Raw genomic sequence first — 13,664 nt, forward strand, 5'->3', positions numbered from 1 at the left:
CAGCTGGAACTGCAGGTGTGTGGCAGCAATGCCACAGAGGCAACGCCAGAGAAGAAAGCCAAGAAAATCTGCACAGCTGCGCCCAAACAGTGCCTGAAATGACAGTGCCTGAAATGACAGTGCCACAAAACCAAGCCCTTCTCCCTTCACACACCATGGGTCCTGCTGAGAACATTCCCTCCAGCTGAAGGACAAGGTCCAACAGCAGCTAAAGTAAAAGCAAAAAGCTCCTTGGAGCCCTGCTGAGTCAGGGGACACAAGACCTCCTACCCACGAGCTTTGCACCCTCCACACTGCTGAAACAGCCAGCACAAGGCCTGGCTCTGGGCACCAGCCCTTTCTGGTTGACGTTCACATACCTGGAGGTGTGGGTGTGGCTGTGGTAGTTGTTGTAGAAGGGGTGGTTGTTGGCGTGGGTGTGGATGTGGTTGTAGTAGTTGGGGTGGGTGTTGGTGTGCCAGTAACAGTCGTTGTTGTGCCCGGGGTGCTGCTGGTGGTGGTGCTGGTGGGGGGCATCGTGGTGGTGGTGCTGGTGCTGGTGCTGCTGGGAGACTCCGATGGTGTTGGTGGGGGAGTGGTTGTTGATGTGGACACTGTGCTTGGTGTGGGTGAAGGTGTGGAGTGCGTGGTGGTAATACAGCTGTCTGGCATGCAGCAGACTCTGATCTGGTAATTGAGGCAGACCGGCATCGGTATTGGACCTCCTATGGTCTGATCGCTATTGTTACAGATGAGCCCTGTGGAAACACTGCATTCCACCTTCTGCCCTAAATCTTCAATGGGAACGTCAGGGAATTTCTCTGCTCTGCATGAAACATTCTCAGCATTCTCGCAGACCCAGGAGGCGTTTATCGCCTTAATATTCTCAATGGTTTCGTAGTCAGTCAGGGAATTTCTCTGCTCTGCATGAAATATTCTCAACTTTCCCGCAGGAGGGGTACTGCGCCTTAATATTCTCAATGGTTTCGTAGTCACCACTGTTTCTGTCAGAAGCATTTGGGTAAGTCACATCAATCCACTCCGTCCATATGCAGTCACAGTCTGAGGGACAACAACAAGAGCAACAATTAGAAGCAGCTGGAATAGGGACAACAAGCTGGGGTTCCAGCACACTTGCGGGTGGTCCTCTGGGCATCCACCACATTCAAGGGTCTCCTTGGGAACTGCGACCCCAGCCAGCCAACCCTGGCCACAACAAAGCTCACTTGCGTGGGCAGGCTTCCCCTTCTCGGCCCTACAAAGAGCACACTAGGGCCAAATCAGGACACAGGCACTCCCAAACCATGTGCGTGTGTCCCCTCGCAGCTAAGGTGCATTGCCATATTGGTCTTCTCAGGTTCTTATGTGAGTGTCTGCAAAAAACACTCACATGAGGGCAACACATGAGGTGGAGTAGGACCAAGCAGGTACTCCTGCCACTCTCTTACTTTACTGGGCCCCTCACACCACCTCACTCTCTCAGGGACAAACCAAACATCGGGAAGGCTCGTGACCACAAAGGAAGAGGGCACAGGGTACACACAGCTGCCAAAACATCAACTGCTTACCCAGCAGAGCACAGGCAGTTGTAGAACAACGCTCACGGGAATGCTGGGAGAACACAGCTGCCCAGAGCCTTGGTCCATAGAAAAGGGGCAACCCCTAGTCTGAAACCTGATCCCAAGACCTGCCAGGGGAAAACCTTCGTGCAGCTGGAACTGCAGGTGTGTGGCAGCAATGCCACAGAGGCAACGCCAGAGAACAGGCAGCTGTAGAACAACGCTCACGGGAATGCTGGGAGAACACAGCTGCCCAGAGCCTTGGTCCATAGAAAAGGGGCAACCCCTAGTCTGAAACCTGATCCCAAGACCTGCCAGGGGAAAACCTTCGTGCAGCTGGAACTGCAGGTGTGTGGCAGCAATGCCACAGAGGCAACGCCAGAGAAGAAAGCCAAGAAAATCTGCACAGCTGCGCCCAAAGAGTGCCTGAAATGACAGTGCCTGAAATGACAGTGCCACAAAACCAAGCCCTTCTCCCTTCACACACCATGGGTCCTGCTGAGAACATTCCCTCCAGCTGAAGGACAAGGTCCAACAGCAGCTAAAGTAAAAGCAAAAAGCTCTTTGGAGCCCTGCTGAGTCAGGGGACACAAGACCTCCTACCCACGAGCTTTGCACCCTCCACACTGCTGAAACAGCCAGCACAAGGCCTGGCTCTGGGCACCAGCCCTTTCTGGTTGACGTTCACATACCTGGAGGTGTGGGTGTGGCTGTGGTAGTTGTTGTAGAAGGGGTGGTTGTTGGCGTGGGTGTGGATGTGGTTGTCGTAGTTGTGGTGGGTGTTGGTGTGCCAGTAACAGTCGTTTAGCCCTTTCTGGTTCACATTCACATACCTGTAGTTGTGGGTATGGTGGTGGTAGTTGTTGTAGAAGGGGTGGTTGTTGGCGTGGGTGTGGATGTGGTTGTCGTAGTTGTGGTGGGTGTTGGTGTGCCAGTAACAGTCGTTGTTGTGCCCAGGGTGAATTGGGTGGTGGTGACGGTGGGAGGCATCGTGGCGGTGCTGCTGCTGGGAGGTCCCGATGGCGGAGGCATCGTCGCGGTGCTGCTGCTGGGAGGTCCCGATGGCGTTGGCGTGGTTGTTGTGTGAAGAGAGCTCGTTGTGGTCGAAGGTGGAACTTTTAGACACAGCAGGGACAGAGAAAACAGACAAAGGTGGAAGACGCATAAGCGGGACACAGTATGTACTGAATGGAAGACAGCTGCCACTAACCTATTGTGGTACCTGACTGAATACAGTAAGTGTCTCTTCTACTAGGCCTTCCTTTCTGGCCCCAGAAAGCAGATTAATTCCAAATAAGTTCACAGATAGGGTCATCTCAATACTTTCCTAGCAAAGAGACTAGGCACGCGCCTACCAACGGGTTTGACTTTAGGAGGAGTTAATTTCTGTGAGGCTATCTGTCTCTGCCTGAGAACACTTCACTGTCTCATGGAGTGAGAACTGAAAGGGGAAGCTGTGGTCTGGGAAAGAAGCATGCACAGGAATTTGTTTGTGCCTGATTGTCATGTAATTTCCCTGTGTTGTGATGTCAGCATGATGAAGCAGTTCACAGAGTAGTTGTGTATTTCAGCCGAGACCACAGTTCACAACAAGCGGCAATCTGCAGAGTGAAACTATTTCTGAAAATCTGCCATGGCTTTCTTCCTTCCTAGATCCCAGGTCTTCCTAGATCCTAGTGGATCTAGGACAGAGGAAACACAGAAGGAGAAAGAGAAAAAATTCTGCCCAGCCCCACCCAAACAATGCCTAAAATGGTGGTACTCTAATTCATGGCCTTCTCTAATCTCACACAATGGGTCCTTCTGGGAATCTTATCTCCAGCAGAAGGATAGAGCTCCCAACCAGCATAAGTATTACTTCCTGCCGGCTCAATATCTGCTATGGAGATGACATGCCTTCAGTAGCTGGCACAGCAATAGAAGTCTCCTATTTCTCCTATAGCAAAGCAAGAACAGAGAGTACTGGGGTCTGCTAAATACCTGTAGAGGTTGAAGTTTCTGGGCTAGTGACTGATGATGGGGGTTGTCCTGTGACGGTTGGGGTGGGTATGGGCGTGGTGGCAATTGATGTTGTCTGTCTGGTAATAGCGGTGGTAGGTACTGTTGTGCTGGTGGTGGTTGAAGTTGTTGGTGTTAGACTCGGTGTACTTGGAGTCCCACAAGGCACTTCCTGCAGCTCACAACAGTATACCCTGATTTTATAATCATAGCAAAGTTCCCACAGAGTTGCATCTTGCTCCTCATTTTTACAGATTAGTCCAAATGCAACATCACACTCTACTTTCTGGCCAAGTTCCTCTAAGCTCATATGAGGATTATCTTTTGCCCTGCATTCAATTTTTTCAGGAGCTTCACATATTTCGTTTCCATGTTGTTTTATTGCCTCGTAAGTTTCATAGTCACCACCATCTTCTTCAGGATCACTAACATCAAACCACTTAGTCCAATTGCAGATTAAATCAAAACATGGAGCTACAAGGAAAAAAAGCAGAGATTCAATGTCTGATCTTACAGAGAACATGCTGAGAAAATTAGTTTTATATTCTATTCCGTTAAGGACTAGAGCAATGCATTGCAACTTGCCATTTTTCTACAACAAAAATGTTCTAAAACTGGTTCTGTATTACCAGGTTTTTCAACAGAAAGTTTTGCATCAAAATAAAATCACCAAGGTGAAGGTCTTTCTGCTCTCTATACTTATCACATTACTGCAATTTTTAGAAGTTATTGATTTTTGTTTGAAATATATTTTTCTGCAGTGGTCATCTTTAATTTACTTCCCCTTTAAGTGCTCCTTTGACACTTTTTAACAACTTAGTTTTCTATTTAAAACTTACTTGTAGTAACTGGAGAGCTTGTAGTGGTAACTGGAAAGCTTGTAGTGGTAACTGAAATAGAAAAAAAAAAAAAAGATTACTCCATCATCTGCAAACTTTAGAAAAAAAAAGTAATAACAGTTTTAAGTATCCTAATTATGTTCGGATTTTTTTTTCGCTGAGACTACCGAGACAATTCCTACTATCCCATCAGGATACTGAAATGCTAACATGTTTTTCAGAATTACGAAGGCACCCTGTACATTTACAGTTACAATTTCTTCCACAAGAAGTAAATTGACTCAAAGCGTTAAAAATCTTTCTTAGTGCAGTGTCATTAAACTATTCATAGGTATCACTCTATCTGTGGCAACTATAAGCCCATACACTTGTAAATTCTATCTTTAAAGTATTTTCCTTAAAGAAAATAATTTTTAGATGTACAACTCTTGAAGGTTTACCTGTGGCAGTAAGAGTACTTGTTGGAACGGAGGTTGAACTGATTGTAGGTGTAGCAGTTGACGGACAAGGAAAGGGCGGCCCTTCGGGAACTACAGAACCATTTTCTGCACAAATGTATATTATACATATGCCGTCATGCTCTATTTTTGCCACAAATCCATTCACTGGATAACTTGTTCCATTGATGACACAAGGACACCCTACAAGAAAGAGCTTTACTGTGCAATTTTTCTATAACCAGGTAAGAGATAAAGGCAAAATACTTATGGGAAAGTAAGCATTTACATGAGTCATGCATGCTCCTTTACGAGCTATACCTGAAGCTTGGATCTCATGCATTGCACTGATTTATCTCTACATGTAGAGGATAAAATGTTCTGAGAGAAATAACAACTGCAGTTTGCTATCTGACACTTTTCTGTAATACTACATGTTCTGGAAGTGCAAACTCTTGTAGTGAAGTCCATAGATATGGGATATTGGGAGAAAGAATAATGGGACGTGAGAAAAAGGTTGAACAAGAATTACTAACAACATGGTTCAACAAAAGTGCTGTCTAATTTTCTCTGGTCACAACTTTCACTTCCACTGGAAAAATTATTCTAAATCAGTACTAAGTCTTTTGTAGAAACAGACATAGCAGTTCTATGCATTTTTTTTTAATTTTTCCTTATTGAAAAACACAAAAGTTATTTACCTGGGACTGGACTGCAGTCTATGGATCCGGGGGGGCGACAAACACTAAAAGCAAAATTTTCAAGAAATCAAATGTTGCAGATATTTTATGACACCTGTTAGCAGAGCCAAGAGCACAGAAACACGGAAATTTGTCACTTGATCTTCATTCATATTACTGGGTATTTTTCAGGGTGTAATATTTCCCAATATTGCCTATCATTATCTCATTCAAAGTCATCACTTTCATTCTTTAAGTACAATATCTTAAAACTATAATGAACTGCTTTGTGCTCAAGTTGTAAGAGTGCAAAAGTAACAATTGTTTTTCAGAGCAGTGAACTTTTGGCTAGATCAGGGTTCTTATCTCTGGTCGCCATGTGAAGACATAGATATCAGTGCTATGATTAATAAGGCTCTAGGAACGAGCAGTCAAGACTCAACTGTCTCTTTCAGGGCTAGTACAGATCATTTCAGATTACAGTAATTTTGAAATCTCAGTTTTAAGTGACAATACAAGGCAGAGTGGCCCCTTTCTTCCCAAAGAGCCACGAGAATCAAAAGGTTGTTCTAGAGACACACTTAGGTTTCATGCCATTATATCATTGTATCTTCAAACAGTATACTTAATGAATTTGCTAATATACTTCTTATAATGACACTATTGGCATGATCTTAAAGTTCCCTTCCAACATAGGCGATTCTGTGAAATCTGGATTATTATGGGTTTGGAAAATTAAGAATGAAAAGTTTACAATTTATATGTATTGTAAGTGCAGTATCTATTGAGTTTAAGTCTTATCCAGAATAAATGGATATTCCTCTGATTTGTATAGATAAATGCTAGAATAAACCAGCTCTTCAGCTGAAGTTGCATTTCTATTTGCTTGAGGCCTAGTAAAGTAAATGAGGGGCTCAGCATACATAAATTATTTCCTGAATTACTGCAAATGTTTCTGCATTTTTTATATACCATTTTGTACAGTTGTCTTCTGTGGCTATTTCTTCTCCAGGTGGAACATAAGTTCCATTGATGTAACACCCACATTCATCTCCACGCACACATTTCTTTGTCTCTTCATTATAAATAGGTTTGTCCTCAGGGCATCTGGGGTAGCAACCTGTTGATAACAAGAACAGTATAAAAGATGAAGAAAAAGTATGAAGAGTTAACTCAATAATAGGATACTTTCTGAAAGTAAATGATTCTCACTTAGTCAAGCATAGCGGAAGAAACAGAAAATTTCCAATTCAAATTAATCCTTGCACAATTACTCTTTCCAAAAGAGTTAAATCATTCTCATTGAATATGGTGGGGTGAGGAGTATTAAATAAGAGTTTAGTCATGAAAACCAGGGAAGTTGTTTTTTCCTAGTTTAAGATCTTGAAGAACCCCTTAATTTATATTAATTTCTATGGGCAGCTAGTACTTTTAAGAGAAAGAGAAATTATTTTGAAATGTGATCACTACATCAATAACACTTCTGTGAATAACACGGAAGTGGATTCATTAGCAAACAGGATTTTCACTATATTTATTGGAACATTACACCTTGTTTATGTGCCTTTAATAGGCCAGTTATCTCTACCCCAAACAGATTATTTATCTGCATTATTCCATACCCTTGGCTAGTGACTCAAACCCACCTGTAAGGGCTTAAGTGTCTGTCAATTCTCATTGTATTTTTCATGTAAATACACTTTTAAAAAATTCCTGTTTCCTGCTTACAAATAAACTCTCATAAAGTCCAATTCTTAATTACATAATGTCCTCTTTATACTATACTGGAGTTCTAAATAGCCTATAAACTGAATGACCAAGTAATTAACTGGTACTTAAAAGTCACTTCAAACTGCCAGACTGTACTAAAGATGCCCTAACAAAAGTAAGTGTGCTCTGTACTTCCACTGAAGATCTAAAAAAAAAAAAAAAATTTAGAAAGTTAACTGGATACGTTACAATCTGCCTTCTGACACGTACCAAATCTTTCTAACTGTCAATGACAATCTATTTCAAAACATAGACTTTGTTTGTTTGGGGTTTCTTTATTATTTTGCTTAGAGTTTGGTTGTTCGGGGTGTTTTTGTTTTGTTACCAGCAGTTTAAGGATTAAAATAGCAGTCAAACTCTGGGCAGTTCTTTCCAATCCCTAAACCTTTGAAGGGTTCAACGGGATTTAAATGGCTTGTGGATCCTCATAGTGGGATGCAATGCAGAATAATCTGGTTTAGCCTCACTTCTTGGTCTTAAAGCCTAAACCAAAACCTGCAAATTCAAATACACTAAAAATGGAGGTAGCCAGTAGGCTGCCAACAATAACGTTTTATGGTCTCCGTTAAGAATCCAATATATAGCAGCATCAGTGTGTCTGATATCAAAGATATTTTTCATTGTAAATATAGGACAAAGCTGCACATTAATCTAATGAAGTCAAGATGGATCTGATGCATAAAGAATGATAAGGTTAAAAAAACCCAACTATCAGTAACTTGCTTCTTTACTATGTAAAAAGTTTTCTTTCTCTTGAAATGCAAAAGGATGGGATGCAAAATAGCAATAGTGTAATCATCTTGCATGTTTCAGGATATTATCCAAGCAGAGACCTAGTTTTATGGCTGACAACAATGTAACTATCACCCACTGATGTTAATAAAGAAGAAATTACATTATAGGAAACATTTATATAAGACTGGAAAGGAATTCAACATAACAGATCTAGGAATATATGGTCAAGCTGACTGACCATTCCATATTCATTAAATGGTAGCTGGACAAAGTTATATGAAATAAAATAGAAAAAAAAATGGCAATACCTTCCAGGTATGGTACTGAGAAGTTGGTGCTGACATTATTAATCATCTTGCAGGTTGTGACATTACTGCCACAAGGCTCATAGTGCCAATCACACTCATTACGAGGGTTATAGTAGTCACAAAATATTGCTGATGAGGGGAAAAAAAAGAAGCTCATTAAAAACATGGTTGCCAGAATGCAGTTCTGATCAGGTCTTTAAAGGTATAATCTAACGAATCTACATGCTAAACCAGCAAAATTTCTCTTGAGGTATAGGACCTGGACTTTCTTCTACTATATTCTATTATGCTGTGCTATGCTGTGCTAAGCATAATGTACATAAAAACTCTGGGGCCCAAGATATGACATTAAACACTTAAGCTGCAGGGTGAAAATGTTTGATTCAAATAACATAAAATAAATAAATAAATACTGTTGATTTTAATCTAAAACTAAGGGTAAATTTCTGAGAGCATTTTCGCACCTAGCCATTGGCAAACTCCTAAAACCTCTTGCAGTATATTCAAAATAGTTCTACTTTGCTGTATCACATGGACTGAAAGTCACCTCCAGCAGGCCCAGACAAGCATATGAGACATTATGGACAGAATTCAGCTTAGACGACTACGGACAGAGGAAGGAGTTTTTATAAACTTATGTATCTGAGCTGACTGAAATTTTAAAGTTCTGTTTCACTGGCTTCTTAAACTTAAAAGCCACTAATAGCTTTAAATATGAACCAGAATTAATTTTTTAAATAAAAATATTACATTTCTGCCATTTAGAATCTGAAGATTTTGTTTTGAGAACACTTTTTGGAAAAATATTCATTTAAATATTATTTTACATTACTTTATGATGTACTGGTATGAGCATGAGCACCACTAAGGGACACTGCTTAATATACTCAATACTGATCGGGTTCATCTACACAGTAGTACTTCTATATACTTTTGCTAAAATCAATTTCTGAATACTTTGAAAAAACAAGAGAGAAGCAAAAGCTAACAGCAGTTGCAGTTCATCAATTATCAAGCAAAATGGAGGGCAGACTTGAAACCTAGCCTTAACACACAAAAAAAAAAAAGGGGAAGTGAGAAGAAAAAGATAAGAAAAAGGAAAAAGAAACAGAGAAGCTAAGCTGAATAAAGACAATTGAAATATACAAATTTACTAGTTCTGTTTGTTCTCTGATATGGTGCAAAAATAAATTGCTTTGCATACTTTGCATGACCTTGAAGTGATAGTATTAATGATTTATTTGATAGACTTTTTGACATCAGCCAGAAAGATACAGTTGTGTTTAACTGTTACTCACGGCATATATCAGGAGTTCTCCAGAAAACACAGGCCTGAGCCTTGGTACATTCTTGAGCATATGCAGCAACTGCAGAACAGAAGCACTCACAATCTCCACCACTGTCACAAGAGCAGGCATCATGAACACAAGCTTCATAGAATGGAATTGGGTCCACCTGTTGGGGAAAGAAATGATGTCCCAGTCCATCACCAAATTAGTTTTCAAACAAGTAAGTTTGAGATATCCCTTGAGATATGGGAATTGAGCTGGACAAGAGTGAGACAGTTTCTAAGATTTACCAAATAAAGTCTTATCTCCCAGCAAGTTTTGCCTAACAAGCAGTAAGCAATATCAGAAAGGCTGCACTTCACAGCAAATATGAAGCAGAGAATTTTGTGCTTGCCAGTTTTTGGAGTTCATCCAACTCCACACATTAGCAAGACATTTCCACTTTTTTTGGTTGGGACTGCAAGAGGAGAAACTTAAAACTGGATTTTAGCTGGTGAAGGAATCAACATAAAAACATACATTAAATTAATTAAATTAATAGTTCTTTTTGACTCTTCCACTGTCAGTTAAGAACAAGCTGTTGGTAATATTTCCACACTTCAGAAAAGAGACAAGAAATAGAGAGGAGTGCTCCCTTTGCACTGTGAGCTAGAAGCTGTGGGCCTGACACAGGGTGTGCTATGACAATTTGGAGGCACAGTACTAGCAGCTAAGCCTGCCTAAACTGTGTGATGTCAGTAGTTTCCAAGAACATTCCTTCTGTGGGTTGAATATTACGAGCAGTGGTCTCTTCAACAGCTATCTTTCAAGTATAGTATACATTTCTGTCAGAAGAGGGGGTCTGATGATCACAAGGCCTTTCAGAACTTACAGCATTGACATCTCAACAAGAGATGGTGCAACTGCAGCACACACACATCTATTCATGCTATATTTTTGAACCTAGCTTACACAGCAGTCGCTGAGAAACTGTGGTGATGAATATGGGTTTGTACACCCGGGGCTGGCACCACTACTGATACAGTCCCGTTGCCACAGATACCCAAACTACTTTGACTTAGGCTAGCTGAAATATGCTGATACCTGTAGCTGTATTAAGACCTTATTGAAGATCATTCTATTTAATGATCTCTTCACATTCATTTCTGATGTTCTCTCCGTTTCTGCAGTAACAGAAATCCCATCACTTACTGCCCTCTACATACCTTGGAGTGACAAATTTTAAAGACTTCACTCTGGATGATACTGCATTCTTTCTCTGCCCAGGACTTCCGATGTGGTTTCACATCACAGGGCTTAATCTCTTCTGTGACATCTGGGCACAAGGAAGACTGTTTCCAGGAATTCCCAAACTTCAGTGCATTAGTCTCCTGCAGCCCATTCCTTGTTGTAAAGTCATTGTTGGACTTGTCATCAAAGTTGCCACACAGACCACATACTTTGCCCTGGAAAGGAAAGTTAACATATCCACAGCTTTTAAACATACCATGAAAGTGAGAAACAGACTCCAGTAAAGCAAGAGCAAAACATTGGCATTGAAAAGGACAAATGACTCTTTGTGTAACTTATGTATTTTCATCTTCACTTTTAAATCATTTGTACAGAAATTAAACCTTTATTTGTCTCTGTACTCAGCTGCCATGTCTTCCCTCCCTGAAGCCAATCATACCCAGTATATTTCCATGTCTTTGTGGTGGCTCTTCATCCAACTTATAACACTAAAGAGTAGCTAAGCCTCATTCAGCTGAGAAGAATTAATTTATTTCCCATTCTTCTCAATTTTTCATCATTTAGCCATTAATATAATCCTGAGGGAATTTCATTCTGCTTAAAACTGTTTTTATTTAAAGTTTCTAACATAATGAACACCATTTCTTAATCCATGGGAAAAAAATGACAGGGATGCATTTTTCTCAAAAGAAAGAATTTACCAACTTACCCACAATAATGAAATTTTGGTAGCGCTATTTAAGGCACATCAGTCTCCTCAAGCAACACTATGTCCCTGTTTATACAACCCCACACCACCTCATTCAGTCCAATGAATTCAGTACTCTATAATTCAGTATGCCAATTTTCAGAAATCAGAAACATCTCCATACGTTGCATCGGCAGTTCTATTTTAACTCAGGGCTGAGATTCCATGTGGGATCCCCTAAATTACTGTGAATGTTTGGCTCTTAATATTCTCAAACTCAGAATGTGTTAGATGTTTAGCTTTATTGCAAACATATGCTACGCATCCTCTGTAATGCATTACTGGACTGTAAGGAACTGCAGTAGTACCTCTGCAAGCTGTGATAGTAATAATGCAAGCTAATCATCAACATGCAGAGGATATAGGAATTAAACACAGACTCTGACTAAAAAAACATTTATGTTTCCTTATCTCATTTATCTATTCATACTACTACTTCAGAAAAAGACAAGACAGGTTCTAACTTTGTAATCAGGGGTCAGCTTGATGAAAAGAGTAGTCTTCTTATCCCAGATAAGCATCACACCATTGCTAGCCTCAATAACAAGGTAGAGGCCTACTGTCCTGTTCCAATATGGCACATCATCACCAATATCTCGCTGAATTTCTTTATAATCTTTGTTCTCCAGTTTCAGCTCTGTTTTCTGAAAGACAGAAAGAGAAATATTGTAACACTAACTTTTATGATGACATAAAATACGAGACACTCATAATAATACAACTCATTCTGAAACCAATAGCTCGAAGTCTGGGATGATTTTTCTAGATGACAGAAAGTGGTGTAGCACCTTTGTTTCAGAGAGGTTTCAGTACCTGAGAATCAACAAATTTACAGATTAATTTGATAGGGGCTCTAACCTTTACTTGTTATAGCTGCTTTTAGGGATGTGGCTTTGGAGCATTACTTTATTTTAAATACTTGAATACTGATATATATGTATTGAGTATCATTACTCACCCCTAGAAAAATTTTTATAGCCTTTGAGCAGGTGACTCCTGTAGTTCCACAGGGGACATTCTCCGTGATGATACTGAACGAGCCACTGGAATTTTTGTCACCACAAAAATCCTATTGAAAAAGGGAAAAATGAGCATAAGAAAATTAGGCAGAATATTTAATTTTTAGTTCAAGATCATAATAATTACAACAATTTAAATCCTCACAATGTATAAATCATTGCCACTGCTTCATGTGTGAAATCCTACATACATATATTTTTACAGACACACAAAAGTATACACAGACATCTCTACATACATATAAACAGTTAATACAATCTCATATGTGGCAAATCCTGGGAAGAAAGTGGGACAATAAAACAAAATGAGGAATATCTCTTTAAATATAAATTACTTTGTTTTGTAAACTTAGAGTTTTGATTTATTTCACAACTGATGAGCTGTTAACTCTCATGGTAAAATAGTCCTGTTACATACAATTTATGATCACTGTATCAGAAAAAATCCCCATACACACAGCTTGCCTGCAGTGAAAATAGAGCATCTATGCTGGCAGAATGTGTAAACATCACAGGAACAGTGATGGCAGGCCACAAGGAATGACAAAACCAAAGAGGAAAGTAGAACATCAAGGCAATCAGATGTCATTTCAGCCCTCTGATGAGCATTACCTGAGTAGCCACATATTCACAACTCCCATCAAAGTCATAGAATTTTCCATCAAAGGTGTTATAATGGCCACTTCCATATATCATACAAGTCCCATAGCACAGATCTTTAGTGCAGCTCCAATCTCCATTTTGGCAGGTACTAGAAGAGAGCAGAAGAGCTGAATTTTCAGATCTTAGCAAATGTGTGCTGTTTGGAAAACTGCAGAACAAACCAAGCAGCTAACTGATACAATGTGATAATGTGCACAATACCCATTTCAGTGTTACAGAGTGTCTTAAGTCTCAACTTCAATAGTTTAGCCTGTTTTTAAGCCTATAACATGATTTTTAACTCTGGCCAGCTACACTTTCTAGATCTGAAAGTGTTTTTATATTTAAAAAATGAGTGCATTTTCACAACAAGAGATACCTACTGAAAACAGAGGTATCTATTACACCAATATTTTCAGCACAATCTGTAT

General features: G+C 40.2%; 1 protein-coding gene across 1 annotated transcript in view; it reads right to left on the reverse strand.

Moving 5' to 3' along the window:
* Positions 1-13,664, reverse strand: part of MUC2 (mucin 2, oligomeric mucus/gel-forming) — a 46,626-nt gene that overhangs the window by 15,280 nt on the left and 17,682 nt on the right. Inside the window, exons 20-35 of the mRNA XM_014957413.1 lie at positions 13,204-13,342; positions 12,531-12,641; positions 12,037-12,216; positions 10,800-11,039; positions 9,604-9,760; positions 8,306-8,434; positions 6,465-6,612; positions 5,514-5,557; positions 4,816-5,016; positions 4,376-4,405; positions 3,519-4,010; positions 2,574-2,653; positions 2,372-2,531; positions 2,231-2,326; positions 947-1,041; positions 360-855 (exon numbers count right to left, since the gene is read on the reverse strand). Coding sequence (XP_014812899.1) covers positions 360-855; positions 947-1,041; positions 2,231-2,326; positions 2,372-2,531; positions 2,574-2,653; positions 3,519-4,010; positions 4,376-4,405; positions 4,816-5,016; positions 5,514-5,557; positions 6,465-6,612; positions 8,306-8,434; positions 9,604-9,760; positions 10,800-11,039; positions 12,037-12,216; positions 12,531-12,641; positions 13,204-13,342 — 2,798 coding nt within the window. The remainder of the gene's footprint in view (positions 1-359; positions 856-946; positions 1,042-2,230; positions 2,327-2,371; positions 2,532-2,573; positions 2,654-3,518; positions 4,011-4,375; positions 4,406-4,815; positions 5,017-5,513; positions 5,558-6,464; positions 6,613-8,305; positions 8,435-9,603; positions 9,761-10,799; positions 11,040-12,036; positions 12,217-12,530; positions 12,642-13,203; positions 13,343-13,664) is intronic.

This window comes from Calidris pugnax, unplaced genomic scaffold (genome assembly GCF_001431845.1).
Source record: "Calidris pugnax isolate Ruff unplaced genomic scaffold, ASM143184v1 scaffold211, whole genome shotgun sequence".
Classification (NCBI taxonomy): domain Eukaryota; kingdom Metazoa; phylum Chordata; class Aves; order Charadriiformes; family Scolopacidae; genus Calidris; species Calidris pugnax.